The following is an 18,299-nucleotide window of genomic DNA, read 5'->3' as shown; positions in this document are numbered from 1 at the left end:
GCAACTCATTGAGGACAGAGATCCTGCACAGGGAGTTAGAACACAGTGACTCCTGTTGTTAATTTAACAATCTCATATATGAGGTCAGTGAAACAGCTTTAAAGCCATAGCTGTACCTGTATGGTGTGGAGCCCAGTGGCTATGCTTATTCCTGTCCCTTTCGCAGACTCTGGAGTGGGGCCCAGAGTCAGCGCTTTAACAAGCTCCCCAGTTGACTTTTAAGTGCACTAAATGGTTAAGAGTCACTGCTATGAGGCAGAGCCAACTTCAACGTCAAAGAGATTCACGCATTCTTCTTCAATGACAAGCACTGGATCACTTGATACACAATAAAAAGCTGAAATTCAAAGTCTGAGTAATCCCCTAACTTCAGCCTTTAGGATCAACACCCTCAGCTTTCATGGGAGTTACTTTATTAGCACAATCCCAGAGAAACTGACCCATAAACTTCACAGTACAAAGTAAAGAGTGTTCACTGCACAATTCGTTTCTTCAGTCCTAAAGCTCACAACTTGTTTCTTACCAAGTTGAAACTTGGAAATACAGAGCCATGTTTGGTGCTCTGCCCACTGGAGAGGCTGCAGCAAAGGCCGCTGCAGGAAAATCTTCAAACCTTTTCATTTTATTAAGCTTAGTATATATTGTGAAACACACGAAAGATACTGCTCTTGAGATACAAGGATAAAAATAGGAGATGGACGCAACAGCCGGAGCTAAGCAGATTTCAAGCCAAGAGCCAGGAGCTTCCTCCAGGACTCCCACACAGGTGCAGCGGCCCAAGGAGTTGGGCCCTCTTCTACTACTTGGCCAGGCCACAGCAGAGCTGGGACGGAAGTGGAACTCCTGAGACTCGAACCAACACCCATATGGGATGTTGGTACTGCAGGCGGCGGCTTCATCCACTATGCCATGGCTCAGCCAACCCGCTGCCCCAAATACCTAGGCTGTTCCCACTTGTAATCCAGCTTTCTGCTCATACCCCTAAGGAAAGCAGAGGAAGCATCCCAAGGGCTTAGGCATCCGAACCCACACTGGAGTACTGGATAAAGTACCTGGCTTCTGGTCTGTCCTGGCCCACCCCCGGGACACTGTAGCCACCTGGGGTAGGGACCCATACATTGAAGATCTCTCCTGCACTGCCTCATCTATAACTCTGCCTTGCAAACCAATCTTTAAAAAGTAAAAAATATCTAGTACTTACTATGAGGTGTCAGAACCTTGGACAGGCTGGAACAGAACACAGAGGGATTCTTGGTGTTTCTCTAAGCTTCTGCTTTCTCCTCCGTGTGTGTAGTCTGTGAAAATTCACTGGATTACATGCCAGTTAATTTGAGTGCCCCGTGCCCCCGTGCCCCTGCACACATACCTTACACTGCTGCACAACCCAGAGCAGAGGCCGTGAGTAAAGGCCTCTTCTCATGGATGTGGCCAAGGCTACATCTGGCCAGGCACAGGAAACCCCCAAAACAGTACCAGGACCGTGGGAAAAGTTCTTCCTCTCCCAACCACCCACCACACCCTCTAGGACTCCTGCCACACTCCCCCTCCCTTTCCTTTCTGCAACACGCCTTTCTTAGCTTCGTTTCACGCCTCCTCACATTCATGCCACCTTTTCATTCTCTCCCATTCCTCTCCGTTCCCACCTCTCCCTTGACACTCTTCCTCTTACTACTATCCCCTTAACCCCCTTGCATGCACACCCCAGCCCCCGCCCACACCATGACAGAAAGGCCAACACACCAAACTCAACACAGAAAGAGCATTTCTGTTCTTCTGGAACAGGAACTCAGTAAGAGGCATACTCTTCTGGAAGGAGCCAAAGAAGAGAACCGAGCCTAGTAATTTCCAGAAGCCCAAGGTAACTGATGTGGCCGCCTCAGGTCCAGCCTCTCCAGATCCAGGCCTAACCCTGGGGCTGCTGGGTCTCCCTCATGCTCCGCCAGCAGGGTCGAGGACGGCTCTTCATTGCTTGAAAAGGCTCTCGGGTTGAGCCAACGCACTGCGGACTCCCACCTGAGCACATCGGGTCAAAAGGGGCCACGCATGTGCAAGCACTTCCAAGGAACAGTGCTGGGCGCAGGCGCAATCCCCATGGGTGGCTGCCATGGCATCAGGGGACACATTGGCATGCTGCCGCATCCAGGGTCGGACGCAGCAGGGCCACTTCCAGTCCCTCTGCTCCAGACTGTGACCCAGGGAGGCTGTGGCTGATGACCCAGGTAGTCTGGACCCTACCGCCAGGCCTTGTGGGAGTCCTGAATGGAGCTCCTGCCTCCTGGATTCTGCCTGGCCTAGCCCTGGCCATCAAAGCCATGTGGGGAGAGAAGCAGTGCAGGGGGCATCGCAAACAATATTTCTCTCTCTTAGTGATCATCCATATAGGGGTTCACTCCACAGATGACTACAAAGGCTGGCACTGGGACAGACCAAAGCAGAAGCCAGGGACATTTTATCTGGTGCTCCATTCTGGGTTCAGGGGCCTAAGTCCTTGGGCCTTCTCCCTCTGCTTTCCCAAGCTGCTTAGCAGACAGCTGGATCCCACAGGGAAGGGCCTCTAGGAGAGGCAGGCACTGCGGGGTCAGGTGAAGCCACTGACCACAGTGCCGGCATCCCATATGGGCACTGGTTTGAGTCCCAGCTGCTCCAGTTCCAATGCAGCTCTCTGCTGTGGTCTGGGAATGCAGTAGAAGTCCTTGTGCCTCTGCACCCATGCAGGAGACCCCAGCGATTCTCCTGGCCCCTGGCTCCTGGCTCTGGATCCCCTCAGCTCTATCCATTGTAGCCAATTAGGGAGTGGACCAGCATATGGAAGACACCTATCTCTCTCTCTCTCTCTAACTCCTAATTTCAAGTAAAAAATACCTTAAAAAAAGCAAAATTCTTTTAAAAAAGGAAAACATAGCTCTAAATAAAATACTACATCAAGGCCAACTAGTAGAGTTTATCTAGAATTTGATACTATATGCACTACATGCCCTACTAACAAAGAATTTGAAAAAGAGTTTAACTGGGTCTTAGAAAAGGTTTTGGTACCCATTCATTCTCTTCTTCCTTACAAACATTCTGTGTGGTATGATTTCTGAATTATACATGAGGAAATCTTTGGAATTTATTTATTCAGACACCTACATACCCATTCGCACAAGGACTTGAAACACCCACGATCTACACGGTTCTCCATGGAACACAGGTCTGCTTCCCAATCTCCAATCTCCATAACTAGCCTTGCATTTAAAGTATTGATCATGTTTGAAATAGGACAAATCCTGTGTTCCACGAAGCAAGATAGAATATAAAGGTAGCATCTGAGGTCACTGTTGACATTTTCTACGTGCATGTTATCCTGTTGGTACTTTTTCTCTCATTTCTCAATGTTAGATACAAATGGGGATGGAGAAAGTTCAACTATCCCTATGTGCAGATGACATGATTCTATATATAGGAGATCCAAAAGATTCCACTAAGAGACTCTCGAAACTCATAGTAGAGTTTGGTAATGTGGCAGGATAGAAAATCAACAGCCTTTGTATACACCAACAATGTCATGGCTGAGAAAGAACCTCTATGACCAAACCTGTTCAAGTAGCTACAAAGAAAATAAAGGACCTTGGAATAAATTTAACCAAGGAGGTCCAATATCTGAGAATCACAAAAGATTAAACAAAAGAATAGAAGAAAACAAAAAAATTGAGATGCTTCTGCACTACAAAAGAAACACTCAGCAAAATGAAAAAGCAAATAACAGAATGGGCAGAATTATCTTCAAAGTATGCAACTTATAATGGATTAAGTACCAGAAACTTTCAAGAAACTCAACAACAGCAAAACAAACCACCCACCAAGAAATAAGCAAGGGACTTCAACAGGCATATTTCAAGAAAGGAAATCTAAATGGCCAACAAACACATGCAAAAATGCTCAGGATCACTAGCCATCAGGGAAATGCAAATCAATACTACAATGGCCTTCAGGATGTGGGGGAAAGACACCCTAATCCACTGCTGGTAGGAATGTAAACTGCTATAGCCACTGTGGAAGACAGTATGGAGATACCTCAGAAATCTGAAGATAGATGTACCATATGAGCCAGCCACTCCAGCCCTGGGAATATACAAAAGGGAAATGAAATCAACATACAAACAGTGATCTCTGCCCTCATATTTACTACAGCTAATTACAAGAGCAAAGATAGGCAAGCAACCAAAATGCACATCACCTGATGACTGAATAATGACATTATGGGCTATGTACACCATACATGCATGTACAGACAGCACAGCCTGGCTATTCTGCATCCTGCTGCAATGAGCATAGGCCTGTGAAAACCTCTGCCTACATAATGATTCGTTTCCTTCAATATGTTACCAGTACTGTGTACATCCATACAGTTTTCCATGTTGACAGGACTTGTTTCACATGACAAACTGTATTGCTATACATGTATATATTAAGGAATACAGATACCAGATCAATAAACCCAATTTTACCTTCAAACACTAGAACAGAAAAGTAAATCTTAAGAAACCGGAAGGAGGAAAAATACACAAACTGAAATAAATCCAACAGAATAGAAAATATCACAACAGAAATTCAGTGAGACGAAAATACTATTCTTGAACACTCAATGACATGGACAAAACGTTTATCCGCAGGAAACAAGGGAGAAAAGGGAACAGACTCAAGTGACTTCACAACAGAAACGACAGAGAGGACACAATTACCTACCTTACCAAAATAATAATCAGAAAACACTATGGAAAAGCCAAGGCACAAGGATTTGGTCAATGTTGCTACAGTGTGGACTGATTGTCAGAAAGACACAAACCACTAAAACTGAATACAGTAAAACAAGAAAACCTAAATACACTTATACTTTGAAAAGAGACTGCAGTAGCAGGGAAACAAAAATAAACAAACAAAAAACATGAAGAAAAGTCCAGGACCAAATGGCTCTACTGGTGAGAACTCCCATTTAAAAGATAATTATAATCTGTTCTTTGCACACCCTTCCAAAAAGGAGATGAAGAGGAAAAACGTTCCTTTTTATTCCATCAGAGCAGCATTATCTCAACATCCAAAACAAGCACACATCATCAAGAAAATGGCACACAAATATCCGTCATGAATGTGTCACATACCTCAACAAAATATTACCAAATGCCATCCGGGAGCACAAACAAAGCTTAGCACACTGTGTGCAACTGAGAGTTACTCCGGGAATGCAAGGAAGGCTACCATACATAAGCAATTTATCCCAGAACAGAACAAACATGGGAAAAACCCACAGAGTATCCCGATAAACACAGAAAACCTATTTCACAAAACCTTCATTACTTTTGCGGTATTAAAAACAAATCATCAAATTAGGAACGCAAGGTACACCTCGGCCTGACAAGGCTCTTTCATGAAAAACCCACAGAGCGCTAACATCACACCCAATGCCAGGAACCCGAAACTGTCCTCCTAGACCAGGACACAGACACGCACTTTCACTCTCCTTCCTTCCGACAACAGTCTCAGACATCTAGAGCAGGGTGGCTGGGCCCTCAAAAAGCAAACAGACAGGAACACGGGGCAGTTCCAGGAGGAGATGGAGCCACCTCTGCTCTCGCACAGCTGCTCGCACCCTGGGGACCCTTCCAGAATGTCCCCACTGCATGACCACGACTCCACCCGCGCCTTCGGGACCAAGAGCAACAGGCACGCTGGCACCCAAGACCCCAGCGGGAATCCGCAACAGCCACGCGTCACTCACCTCCAAGGGGGCCCAGTCTGCAGGCGGGATAGAGGCCTGCCAAAGCCGTTGCTTCCGGAAGGGGCCGAAGAAGAGAAACGCTCCTGGGAAATGGCTCGGCAGCCTCGGACACGCAGCCTTTCCAGATCCCGGCCTGACCCTGGGGCTGCTGGGTCTCCCTCAGGCTTGGCCACCAGCGTCGAGGATGGCTCCTCACCTCATAGCTTGTGCAGTCTCTCGGGCAGCAGCAGACGCAGGCGCTGACTCCTACCTATGCGCCAAGCTCAGAGGCGGCCATGCCAGAGGGTGCACTTCCGGGTCAAAGTGCAGGATGCACGCGCAGGCCCCAGTGGCCGTTGCCATGGCACTACAGAACGCATCTGTGCACTTCAGCATCAAGGGACAGAAGCCCCAGGGCCACTTCAGTCCCGCTGCTCCAGACTTTGACCCAGAGAGGCAGCTGCTGATTGCCCAGGTTCTCTGGATCCTGCCTCCCTGCCGCTCGGAGTCCCGAATGGAGCTCCTGCCTCCTGGCTTCTGCCTGGCCCAGCGCTGGCCATCAAATCCACGTGGGGAGAGAAGCAGTGCAGGCGCCATCGCAAGCACTGTTCTCTCTCTGAGTGATAGTCCATATGGGGGTTTACCCCTCAGGTGTCTACAAAGGCCAGCACTGGGACAGGCTGAAGCAGAAGCCAGGGACTTTTTATCTCGTGCTCCATTGTGGGTTCAGGGGCCTAAGTCCTTGGGCCGTCTCCCTTTGCTTTCCCAGGCGTGTTAGCAGACAGCTGGATCCCAGGGGTAAAGGCTTCCGGGAAGGGCCGGCACTGTGGGGTAGTGGGTCAAGCTACCACCAGCAGTGCCAGCATCCCATGACGCCAGTTCGAGTCCTGGCTGTTCCACTTCCAATGCAGTTCTCTGCTGTGGTCTGGGAAGGCAGTAAAAAATGCCCCAAGTCCTAGTGCCTCTGCACCCATGAAGAGACCCCAGGGAGGCTCCTGGCTCCTGACTTCAGGTACTCTCAGCTCTGCCCACTGCAGCCAATTCGGTAGTAGACCAGCAGATGGAAGACTCCTTCCCTCTCTCTCTCTTTCCTCCCTCCACCTTCAACTTTCAAAATAACTAAAGAAATATACTCAACCATCCAGTGATCTAATACCCAAGGAATGACAAATTAAAATGACAACCTGGAGAAAGAGTGCCTTGGATAACAGGACAGAGTCAGGTCCCCAAAGCACCAGACTACGCATTATTTTTGGTCAGTGTTCATTTAAATATTTTTAAATGAAAGTAAAGTAAGATTATTTCATCTGGAATCCCAGTTTTAGGCTTTTTGCTGCTTTGTGCCTCTGACTTCCAGCAGGGTGAGTCTTCCCCATGGAAGGTACGGGAACAGAAATCCATCTGCCATAAGGGCTGTCCTGTTACTTTCCTCAACACATGCACTTGCCCACAGGTTAAGACAAACTGGCGCTAAAGAGAAAACAGAGTATCGGGCCACAGTTCCCCCCAGCTGCTCCCCACAATCACGCCCTTTCCTGCACACACATCCACATTTTTAATAAGGACAAAGACTACATAAACAGAACGTTGGGTGTACCAGGTACTACCGCAAGTACCTAAACTTATCTATCTTCACAACAAACAGATGAAGAAACCACGATTATCTCCATTTTGAGGAAGAGGCAGAGAAGGATGAAAGATGCCATATAACTCCCCTAGAAACAGGTCAAGCCACGGACTGACCTCAATTCAGACTAACACCAACTCAGGTCCTTTCCATAATGCCACAGGCCCTCTGCTCACTTCTGATCCAAACCAGAAACACGTTAACCAGAGTGATGAGAAAAGTCCTCTAAGTAACCCTTGTCTCCACTGAAAGTGAGGATTAAGGATGTAATATACTGGTCCATTTTACCACTGCATCTCTCTGTCTGTGATGGGGGCTCGGGCAGGGGTTTAGAACTCCCTGAATATGCACTCTCTCTGCCCAATGATCTGAAATAGAAGTTAGAGGAAAACATGTAGAGAGGCATTGCTTCCCTATGCAACTGTGTTCTTAACGCTGCATTTTTTGCTTGTCTCCTTCTCCTAAAGGCCACGTGCAGGAGATATCCTGGCTGGCAGTCTGTAAGGCAGGTTTTGGAAGACAGTTTCCTTGTTCTAACAAGTAATCTGATGTTCCTAAGATGCTACTGTACCTATTAAAAAGAAAATGGGGGAAAAAAAGTAAATGCGTGGCATTTCTTAATGAGCACTATACTTCATGTGTTGTACTATGCGAATTAATGGTAAAACTAGTACTGAAGCAGTACTTTATGTATCTGCGTGGGTGCAAACTGTTGATATCTTTACTTAGTATATATTAAGTTGATCTTCTGTATATAAAACTAATTGGAAATGAGGCCGGCGCCGCGGCTCACTAGGCTAATCCTCCGCCTAGCGGCGCCGGCACACCGGGTTCTAGTCCCGGTCGGGGCGCCGGATTCTGTCCCGGTTGCCCCTCTTCCAGGCCAGCTCTCTGCTGTGGCCAGGGAGTGCAGTGGAGGATGGCCCAGGTGCTTGGGCCCTGCACCCCATGGGAGACCAGGAGAAGCACCTGGCTCCTGGCTCCTGCCATCGGATCAGCGCGGTGCGCCGGCCGCAGCGCACTGGCCATGGCGGCCATTGGAGAGTGAACCAACGGCAAAGGAAGACCTTTCTCTCTGTCTCTCTCTCTCACTGTCCACTCTGCCTGTCAAAAAAAAAAAAAAAAAAAAACTAATTGGAAATGAATCTTGATGAAGAATGGGATGGGAGAGGGGGTGGGAGATGGGATGGCTGTGGGTGGGAGGGAGGTTATGGGGGGGAAAGCCTCTATAATCCAAAAGCTGCACTTTTGAAATTTATATTTGTTAAATACAAATTTAAAACATATACATAAACAAAGCTCAAAGCATCGCAACGACAGACTGCAAGACACAGAACAGGGCAGTTACAATCAAAACAGCATGGTATAAGCAAAAAATTGACATATAGACCAATGGAACAGAAAAGAAACTCCAGAAATCTGTGCACACATCTACAAACAAATGCTATTGGACAAATGGGCTAAAGATCAATCCCAGGTGCAAAGGGCAGTCTCTTCAAAAAATGGTCCTGGGAAAACTGGACCTCCACATGCAGAACTATGAAAGAAGACCCATGCCTTACACCTTATACAAAAAACAATTAAAAATACTTCAAGGAACAAAATCTAAAACTCAATCTCATCAAACTACTAGAGAACATTGGAGAAAACCGAAAGGTATTGGCATAGGCAAAGATTTCTAGGGAAAAAGATCCCAGAAGCACAAGCAATAAAAGCAGAGACAAATATGATTCCATCAAGCCAAGGAGCTTCTGCGCTACAAAAGAAACACTCAGCAAAGTGAAAAGGCAACTGAAAGAATGGGAGAAAATACTTGCAAGCTATGAAACTGATAAAAGATTAATATCCAGAATCCATAAAGAGTTCAAGGAACTCAACAACCACAAAACAAAAAATCCAGTTTAGAAATGGGAAAAGGACTTGAACATGCATTTTTTCAAGTGAGGACATTCATATGGCCAACAGACACTTGAAAAAATGCTCAAGATCACAAACCATCACAGAATTGCAAATCCAAATGACAATGAGGTTTCACTGCACAACAGTTAGAATGGCTCACATACAGAAATCAACAAATAATAAATGCTACTGAGGATGTGACAACTATGGGAACGTAATCCACTGTTGGTGGGAACATAAACCGGTGAAGCCATTGTGGAAGCAAGTAGAGATACCTCAGAAAGCTGGAAATAAATCTACTATATGACTCAGCGATCCATCTCAAGGTGATTTACCCCTAGGAAATGAAATCAGCAGATTTGAAAGGATTATTTGCACCTCCAAGTTTAGCACAGCTCACTTCACAATAGCTAAGACATGGAATCAACCCTGATGTCCATGAACTGATAACTGGATAAAGAAATCATGGCCTATATACACTAGGTAACACAACCCATTGGGGATTACAGAGATGCTGTCTTTAGCAACAAAATGGATATAATTGGAAACCAGTATATTTAGTGAAATAAGCCATTCTGAAAGGACAAATACCATATGTTACCCTGATTTGTGGTAACCAATAGAGACCTAAAGGGTAATGGGTAGGAGGGAAACTGACATTCTGTGATAGATGATTTTCTACAGTGTTTTTTTTTTTAATACTGTTCTCTACTTATTGTATGGCTAAACATATGAGTATATAGTTAATTGAAAATAGATAATTATTAAGAATTAAGAGTGGTAACAAGGCCAGTGCTGTGGCTCAATAGGCTAATCCTCCGCCTTGCGGTGCTGACATGCTGGGTTCTATTCCCAGTCGGGGCACTGGATTCTGTCCCGGTTGCCCCTCTTCCAGGCCAGCTCTCTGCTGTGGCCCAGGAGTGCAGTGGAGGATGGCCCAAGTGCTTGGGCCCTGCACCCGCATGGGAGACCAGGAGAAGCACCTGGCTCCTGCCTTCGGATCAGCGCGGTGCGCTGGCCGCAGTGCGCCAGCTGCGGCGGCCATTGGAGGGTGAACCAACGGCAAAGGAAGACCTTTCTCTCTGTCTCTCTCTCTCACTGTCCATTCTGCTTGTCAAAAATTTTTTTAATAAAAGAGTAGTAACAAAAGAGGAAATGAGCAGAAGGGTTTGAGAGCAGGATGGAGGGATTGTAGCATGGGAAGAAGTATCAGTATGTTTTGACTCTGTATAGAAGAAATGAATGAAATTTGTATACCTGACATAAAATTTGAAAAAAATAGATAATTCTGTAACCAGACTAACATAACAAAAGAGAAAAACTCTACAGTAAGTGAAATTACAGATGAAAAAGCAGACATAATAACCAACATCACTGAAATACAAGGCTTCAAAAGAAATTGCTATTCAATATCATATGCTAAAAAATTGGAAAAAACAGGAAGAAATGGAGAAATTCCTCCATAACAAATACATGTAAACTACTAAGATTAAACCCAGAAGACACAGACATCTGAAAAAGACCCTTTAAAGTCAGTGAGACTGAAGCAGTAATTAAAAGTTTTCCAGCAAACTCCAGGCACTAAACTCCAGCAATGAAAACTGCTTGCATTACAACTGAATTCAATAAAACATTTCAAAAGGCACTTCAACACTTCTCAAACTGCTTCAAAATACTGAATAACACTGAATTTTGGCAAACACTTTTTATGAGGCCAGCATTCCTTTGATGCCAGGAACTACAAAAGACACGAAATGCATAGAAAATTGCCACCCTATATCCTTAATGAAACAGGTGAAAACATTCTCAATAAAATTCTAGCCAAAATAAAAACTCCAAAATCACATGGTAAAGCTCATATATTACCTTCAATTGGAATTTATCCCAGAAATGCCATGGTGGTTCCACATTTGCAAATCAATAAACATAAATAGATCAAAATCAAGAAAGAATAAAACCATACTGTCAGGGACAGTGCTGTGTTCTAGCAGGTTGAAGACACGACACGCAGTGCCAGCATCCCATATGGGTGCCAATTCGAGTCCTGACTGCTCCTCTTCCCATGCAGCTCCCTCCTAATGTGCCTGGGAATGTGGCAGAGGATGCCCAAAGTCACTGGACCACTGAAACCACTTGAGAGACCAGGAAAAAGGTCCTGGATCCTGACTTTGTATTGGCTCAGTTTGGTCATCGCAGCCATCGGGGAGTTAACTAGCAAATAGAAGACCTCTCTCTTTCTTTGCCTTTCTTTTTCTCTCGCTTTGTTTCTAACTCTCTCTGCAACTCTTTGATTAAGCTTCGTAGAACTGCCTTCCCTCTCTTATTTGCTTTCCTCTAAGGTGTGTTCCAATCTTCACAAATTTGAGGTGAATGCATGCATATAGCAGTACCAAGAGGGAGTTAATGCTCTGAAGTGCCTGATTGTCAACAAGACATCCACTAATGGAAATAATGCATGTGAAAGAAAAGTCAACACAACACTTTCCTTGTGAGAGAGAAAAATGAACTGGGCTGGGCTACCTTCCATGGAGTTTTCACTAATCTAGCCGGGGTATCCAACACATGTACATACAGAGCTGAAGAAAAGTTTAAAGGAAGAGAAAATATACAAATCCAAAAAGGGAATATTTTAATGTGAAAACAAACTTACGTTAAAACAGAGTCAAGAGATCTTCCTGCTTTGCAAACTATTTGGCTTAAAGAACAGCCATATTTAAAATGTGATTCCATTAATTTTAAATCAGTGTACATTCTTCAGACTACCATTTTGTTTATAAGAGTACTGGTATAAATAACAGTGCAGTCATCATTATTTTCCCTCTTGCATCTAATAAATAAATTAATGGCATTTATCCCACAGCATGGGATGCAAGATGTGTACATGGATGTTGAATAAAGCTTTATGCACTGATTTAAATTAACTGTGGACAGCCAGGTTTAAGTTTTTAAATATTTTCAAGGCTCTAAGCCATATATTCATTAATTTGCATTCTAGAGTGAAGACTGGTATCTGAATATATGAGAGTAGTTTTCAGCAGAGATTTGTAACAGGATTAATGAGAGCTGTGAACTGGAGTGGTGGTGGGGGAGTGTGAGTTGGGATAATATAAATGCAACATGCTCTGGAACATGCTGATGTGGGCAAATCATGCTAAACAGCTAGGTCTGGTCCAGTCCCATGCTTTCAGCAAACTATAATTTCTTATAGCGAAGCAGGATTCCCTATGATGTTCACCTACCTAGAAAAGCAGCAGGCAAGACAGTGCCATTGCTTCTTGAAACCATGACACTGATCCCTGTCTTCACAAAGGGCACGGAGAATTCCACCACTTCAGAACGCTCCTCATTGATGTTGTCGAGCCCACTGCCAGGACCGCTTTGTGGTAACCACCTGGAGGTAAGGCATAAAAAGAATGGCACCTTTACATGTTCTTCCCAACACTTCTGACCACAGGCCCCTGTCAGAATGGGAGGCCGGGGTGGAAAGGTGACTTACTTCCCCCAATCACTCCAATCCACATATTGTTGACATTTTTGTCATGCTTCCCTTTGGTCACCAGGTAGAAGTCATAGGTAAACTTGACCGTCCAGGAGAGCTTCTTCAGGATACCAATGCAGAACCCCTTGCAGCATTTCTTAAAGTTCATCCCCTTGTTAGCTGAATTGCTGCAAAGAAAATCCCAAGACCATGGGCTGTTAGTACTGGAAGACTTGTCTAGTCATTAGCTATACCCTTCTACTAGCTTTGCGAAGTTGAAGTTCAAGAAGGGAAGTAACTTTTCCATGGACGCACACTGAGCTTATGGCGGCCAGAGGAGCAAGTGTCTTTAATTACAGCGGTTACTAGCACAATAGCTAATGTTTACTGAGAAGTTACTACACTGCAGTTAGGCACTGCACTAAATGCTTTATACCATTTGCTGGATTGAGCTCCATGATGTTTCTCCAAATTAGGTAGCATTTGTACCTCTACTCAACAGGCAAGAGTTACTAACTCTTATTTTTAAACATTTCTAACACATTCAACTTCTTTTTTTATTTGACAGATTGAGGTAGGCAGTGAGAGAGAGACAGATAGAAAGGTCTTCCTTCTGTTGGTTCACCCCGCAATGGCCACTATGGCTGGAGCTATGCAGATCCGAAGCCAGGAGCCAGGTGCTTCCTCCTGGTCTCCCATGTAGGTGCAGGGCCCAAGCACTTGGGCCATCCTCCACTGCCTCCCGGGCCACAGCAGAGAGCTGGACTGGAAGAGGAGCAACCGGAACTAGAACTGGCACCCATATGCGATGCCGCTGCTGCAGGGGAAGGATTAACAAAGTGAGCCACGGCACCGGCCCCCACATACAACTTCATTAAACCAGAGTCTAGCAATCTGATCTAAGTTGAGTCATAAAAATTTATTGGAAAATGGAAGAGAAGAAGGTGTGAAATTCTCAAGTAAAGTAAGGTTTTGCTTCATCCTCTAAGTACGGAGGCCTGAAACCAAAGGTAAGAACTGGAAGTGCCTAGATAACTCCTACGATCATGGGGTTCTACCCCATGCCCGAGTCCACAGAATTAACTTCTCACACTAGGCCCGACTATCCGTGAAGGCTCATTCGTACTATTTTTTCTTCCTAACAACATGGCTTGATGCACAAAAGGTCAAACTTTTCAAGAGTAATATCCAGGACTGGGGGAAAAATTGCCATTAAAACAGAGACCATATGGCCAGTGGAAAGTCTATCTTCTGAGCTGCCAGGGTCAACCTCACTGTTTTCTACCAGGCACCCTGCTATACTCTCCCAACCAGCTCCTAGAAAAGAACACCCACACGAATCAGAAACGTCTTTGGTAAGGAAGGAAATGATGGTCTTCCCCACTGACAGCAGAAAGTCTTAGACAATGCAGGCAGGAAGACCACAGCCTCTTCAGGGAACAAACTTGCTTACACTGGAACATCCCAGAAGCTCTACCTTCTACTTGAATCACACATGCTACAATGTAGGTGCTCCATCTGTAACCTTACATTTTGAGCAAATTCACACACGGGACTATCGTCTAAGCACTAAAATAATGTTTGAAGACACTCAACTTCATAAGTAGGAAAGTACATTTCTATCTATTAGTTTAGAAAAGAGGTTATATAATACTATAAATAATAATCACAGCTCTGTAAAAACTAATGAGTTTATGAAATAACTGGATGAAAAAATAATGAGAAGCACAGCTATTTTTAATGGTAGAAAATGATTTTGCCTTTTCATATTAGGATTTTTCCATCAAATTCTCCAGTTGGCCGGCGCCGCGGCTCACTAGGCTAATCCTCCGCCTAGCGGCGCCGGCACACCGGGTTCTAGTCCCGGTCGGGGCGCCGGATTCTGTCCCGGTTGCCCCTCTTCCAGGCCAGCCCTCTGCTGTGGCCAGGGAGTGCAGTGGAGGATGGCCCAGGTGCTTGGGCCCTGCACCCCATGGGAGACCAGGAAAAGCACCTGGCTCCTGGCTCCTGCCATCGGATCAGCGCGGTGCGCCGGCCGCAGCGCGCCGGCCGCGGCGGCCATTGGAGGGTGAACCAACGGCAAAAGGAAGACCTTTCTCTCTGTCTCTCTCTCTCACTGTCCACTCTGCCTGTCAAAAAATAAAAAAATAAAAAAATAAAAAAAAAATTCTCCAGTTAATATGGACTACATATAGCATATATAATTTGTTACACACACATAATCGAGTCAGAGAGGTTTATTTATAGCTACATCCATGAATGTGGACAGACTTGAAAATATAACTGAGTAGCAGAAGTAGGTTGAAAATGCCACCTTTTCCCTGGAGCTCTCCTTTATTCCAGAATCACCAACCACCTACCTTCCTCACCACCACAGTCATGCTGCCCTTGAGTTTGCCTCAACCACTCTGCTTCTACAGCCATGATCACCATGTAGACTTTGAGCTCTAGCCTCCAGGGAGATGACCCCAGATCTGGGGTACCACCCTTGTATATATTCCATGTGATAACCACTGGATTCAATACCTAAACTGGTTTTGGAGACTAATATGGGCCTCCAAGACCCCAGAATCTCCCAGAGGCTAGAAAGGGCAGGTTTTTCCCTGGAAAAATCAGTACCAAGTAAATACAGTCATGTTGTCCAACAGGAATTCTTTTTGCAACCAATTAGCCTGGCTCAAAATGCTACATTTAGGAAATTTAATTGCTTTAACCTACGTTAATGTTGGGATTCATGGATTCTAATTTTGTATTGCTCCCACGGAAGTCAAAGGCTTTAATTCACCTCTATACATAGTAAACTTCTCATGTTCTCAAGCAGAAAAGGCAAAGTCACAAGCTGCCCCCTCTGTACAGGAACAACAACAACAAAATTTGAGCTTGTACCTGAGACGCTGTTCACAGTGTTCAGTAAAAATATCAATTCTTTCATAGGGAGTCGTTGATTTTTGGCTCATGTACTTCATAGTCAAGCAAACTGGGATGTGGACATCTGCTTGTTTTCAGCTCTAGGCCTTCTGATTTTCAAAGACTGTAAACTCCTGCTATCGACTATGAAGAAGAGACTACACTCATGGGCCATAATGAAGCACACAGGGTGTTGTCCCACAGATGTTATGCTCCTTGCTTTCTTCACGTGGTCAAGCTTGGCTCCCAACACCCACTGAAATCAGAACGGCCCTTGGTAACAAACCTGCAATGTCCCCTCCATCCTCCTCCAGCCCATGACTTCCCTGCACAGTCCCCTCCATCCTCCACCAACCCGTGACTCTCCAGCAGGGATGCAACACTGGCATGCTGTCAGTGGTTCAAACTCCACCTCTACAGCATCAGGAAATCATTCCCAAGCTGTGTCCACCCCCGGTCTGGGAAATACAGAGGAGGGGGGACGTGCCAGGGAGGGAACGGACAGAAAAATGTTTAAAACCAGGATAAGCACCTGGCTCCTGCCTTCGGATCAGAATGGTGCACCGGCTGCAGAGCGCCGGCTGCGGCGGCCATTGGAGGGTGAACCAACGGCAAAGGAAGACCTTTCTCTCTCTCTCTCTCACTGTCCACTATGCCTGTCAAAAAAAAAAAAAAAAGAAATCCTTTAAGGAGACTTTAAGGAGAGACTTTTGAGGATGCTGGGGGATGACTGAGCACCATGGGTAAGAACACAGCTGGAGTCAGCCATACCTCTGGATGGCTTCAGCCGTGTTCTCCAACCTGCCCATAACTCAACTGTATCAACTGTAAATGGCAAACGCCCTCACCTCATATGGCTGTGAGAATTTAACGGATGTAAACTTAGTGCATCTCCAGGCAATCATAAACATAAGCCCATTGCTAACACTACAGCTATCACAACAGTGTGTTCTGTGTTATGTTTTGTAGTACAGATGCTGTTGTGATCAGTGACTTGCATTATGTGACAGGCGTGGGCATGTCCAGACCACAGCCTCCCTGGCACTCACTTGATTTTGATGAACTTCCGACACGGCACCGTGTTCCGCACACAGGCCTCAGTCAGCGGGTTGATGTCTTCCACGATGACGAAGGGGGCCTCCTCCAGGGTGACGATGCTCAGGTGGTTGTGATCCAGCTCACAGTCAGAGAAGGACTTGTACCAGGGCCACACCGTGGGCCTTGGGCTCAGGGTCTGGTTCTCCCACTTGCCCACCTGCACCACAAACACAGAGATACACCAGTGCTGCCTTGTGCCTCTGACTTCTGGCAGGGCAAGTCCTTCCCACGGAAGGCGTGGGAGCAGAAATCCATCTGCCATAAGAGCTGTCCTCTTACTTTCCTAAACATGTGCTCTTGCTCACAGGTTAAGACAAACTGGGCTAATGAGAAAACAGAGTATCGAGTTGCAGTTCCCCCCAGCTCCTCCACAGAGGAACTGCACATGCATGTCTGGGAGTGGCACCAAAGCATGATGTCCTGCCAGAGCTCATTGTCACGGATGTGACGGAAAAAGCGTAGACTTCTGAAAAAATCAGCAAGGTCTATGTCCAGCCCTCCAAAAAGGATGCGGGTGTCCCAGGAAGTGACCTAACTGTTGCACCAAATGCCTGCTACGAAAAAATTGGTTTTGGTATAAAAAATTTTGACATGGATACCTACATGAGAGGTCTTGAAAAAACTTCATGAAAACATCTATTATTAAAAAAAACCTACGTTGTGGAATTCAAACATTTTTGCAACAAAATCAAGTTATCTTTGAATTCCATTTTCTAGGAATTCATTGAAGTACCTTCATTGTAACTGAAATACTCTAGGCACACGCTTCATTACTGACAGTTTCGTTTTCCCAGCTGTAAAATGTACACAATCCCACCTTCTTCCTAAGAACATCATGACAAATAAATAAGGCAGTGCTTAGCGTACATCAGGACCTGTCAAAACAGAATCAATTGTGCTCCCTCTGAGCTGCTTGAGCGTCTTGGTGAAAGTGAATTGAAGCCTGTGGGCTGTATTTTTATTTTGACAGGCAGATTTAGACAGTGAGAGAGAGAGACAGAGAGAGAGGTCATCATTTTCCCTTGGTTCACCCCCAAGTGGCCACTACAGCTGGCGTGCTGTGGCTGGTGCGCTGCGCCGATCTGAAGCTAGGAGCCAGGTGTTTCCTCCTGGTCTCCCATATGGGTGCAGGGCCCAAGGACTTGGGCCATCCTTCACTATGTTACCGGGACACAACAGCGAGCTGGACTAGAAGAGGAGCAACCGGGACAGAACCAGCACCCCAATCAGGACTAGAACCCTGTGTGCCAGCACTGCAGGTAGAGGATTAGCCTAGTGAGCCGTGGTGCCAGCTGGCTGTTTGTTTTAAACCATAATTTTTTTTGACAGCTTATTGGCAATGCTCACACACACCGAGAATAAGCTGCCCTGACCAGTGCTGGCTCCTTCCTCCTCCTGCTCCTGTTCCCACACGTGATCACTTGATACCGCAGGTCAGTGCTGTGTTTGTGACAATAAACTCCAGGGAAGCACCTCGTCTGAAAAGCTAAGTGCCAAGTCCATGCTCAGCTGGGGGGCTGTGACCCCTCCCCACCCCTCCAGTAACATCAGCATCA

General features: G+C 45.8%; 1 protein-coding gene across 2 annotated transcripts in view; it reads right to left on the bottom strand.

Moving 5' to 3' along the window:
• LOC108176275 (glutamate receptor ionotropic, NMDA 2A) overlaps positions 1–18,299 on the bottom strand; it is a 98,709-nt gene that overhangs the window by 1,698 nt on the left and 78,712 nt on the right. The window contains exons 10-13 of one of the 2 annotated variants that reach the window (XR_011384394.1): positions 16,695–16,900; positions 12,757–12,926; positions 12,500–12,651; positions 1,202–1,295 (exon numbers count right to left, since the gene is read on the bottom strand). Coding sequence is in view for 1 of the 2 variants with exons in the window: in XM_070063805.1 (XP_069919906.1) it covers positions 12,563–12,651; positions 12,757–12,926; positions 16,695–16,900 (465 nt within the window). In the remaining variant the exon portion in view is untranslated. Of the gene's footprint in view, positions 1–1,201; positions 1,296–10,663; positions 12,652–12,756; positions 12,927–16,694; positions 16,901–18,299 lie in introns of those variants that run through there. The other variant, XM_070063805.1, reaches the window with a different exon arrangement.

This window comes from Oryctolagus cuniculus, chromosome 19 (genome assembly GCF_964237555.1).
Source record: "Oryctolagus cuniculus chromosome 19, mOryCun1.1, whole genome shotgun sequence".
In the NCBI taxonomy this organism is placed as follows: Eukaryota; Metazoa; Chordata; class Mammalia; order Lagomorpha; family Leporidae; genus Oryctolagus; species Oryctolagus cuniculus.
Note: the sequence above shows the minus strand (reverse complement) of the source record. Positions and strands in the feature narration are given on the sequence as shown.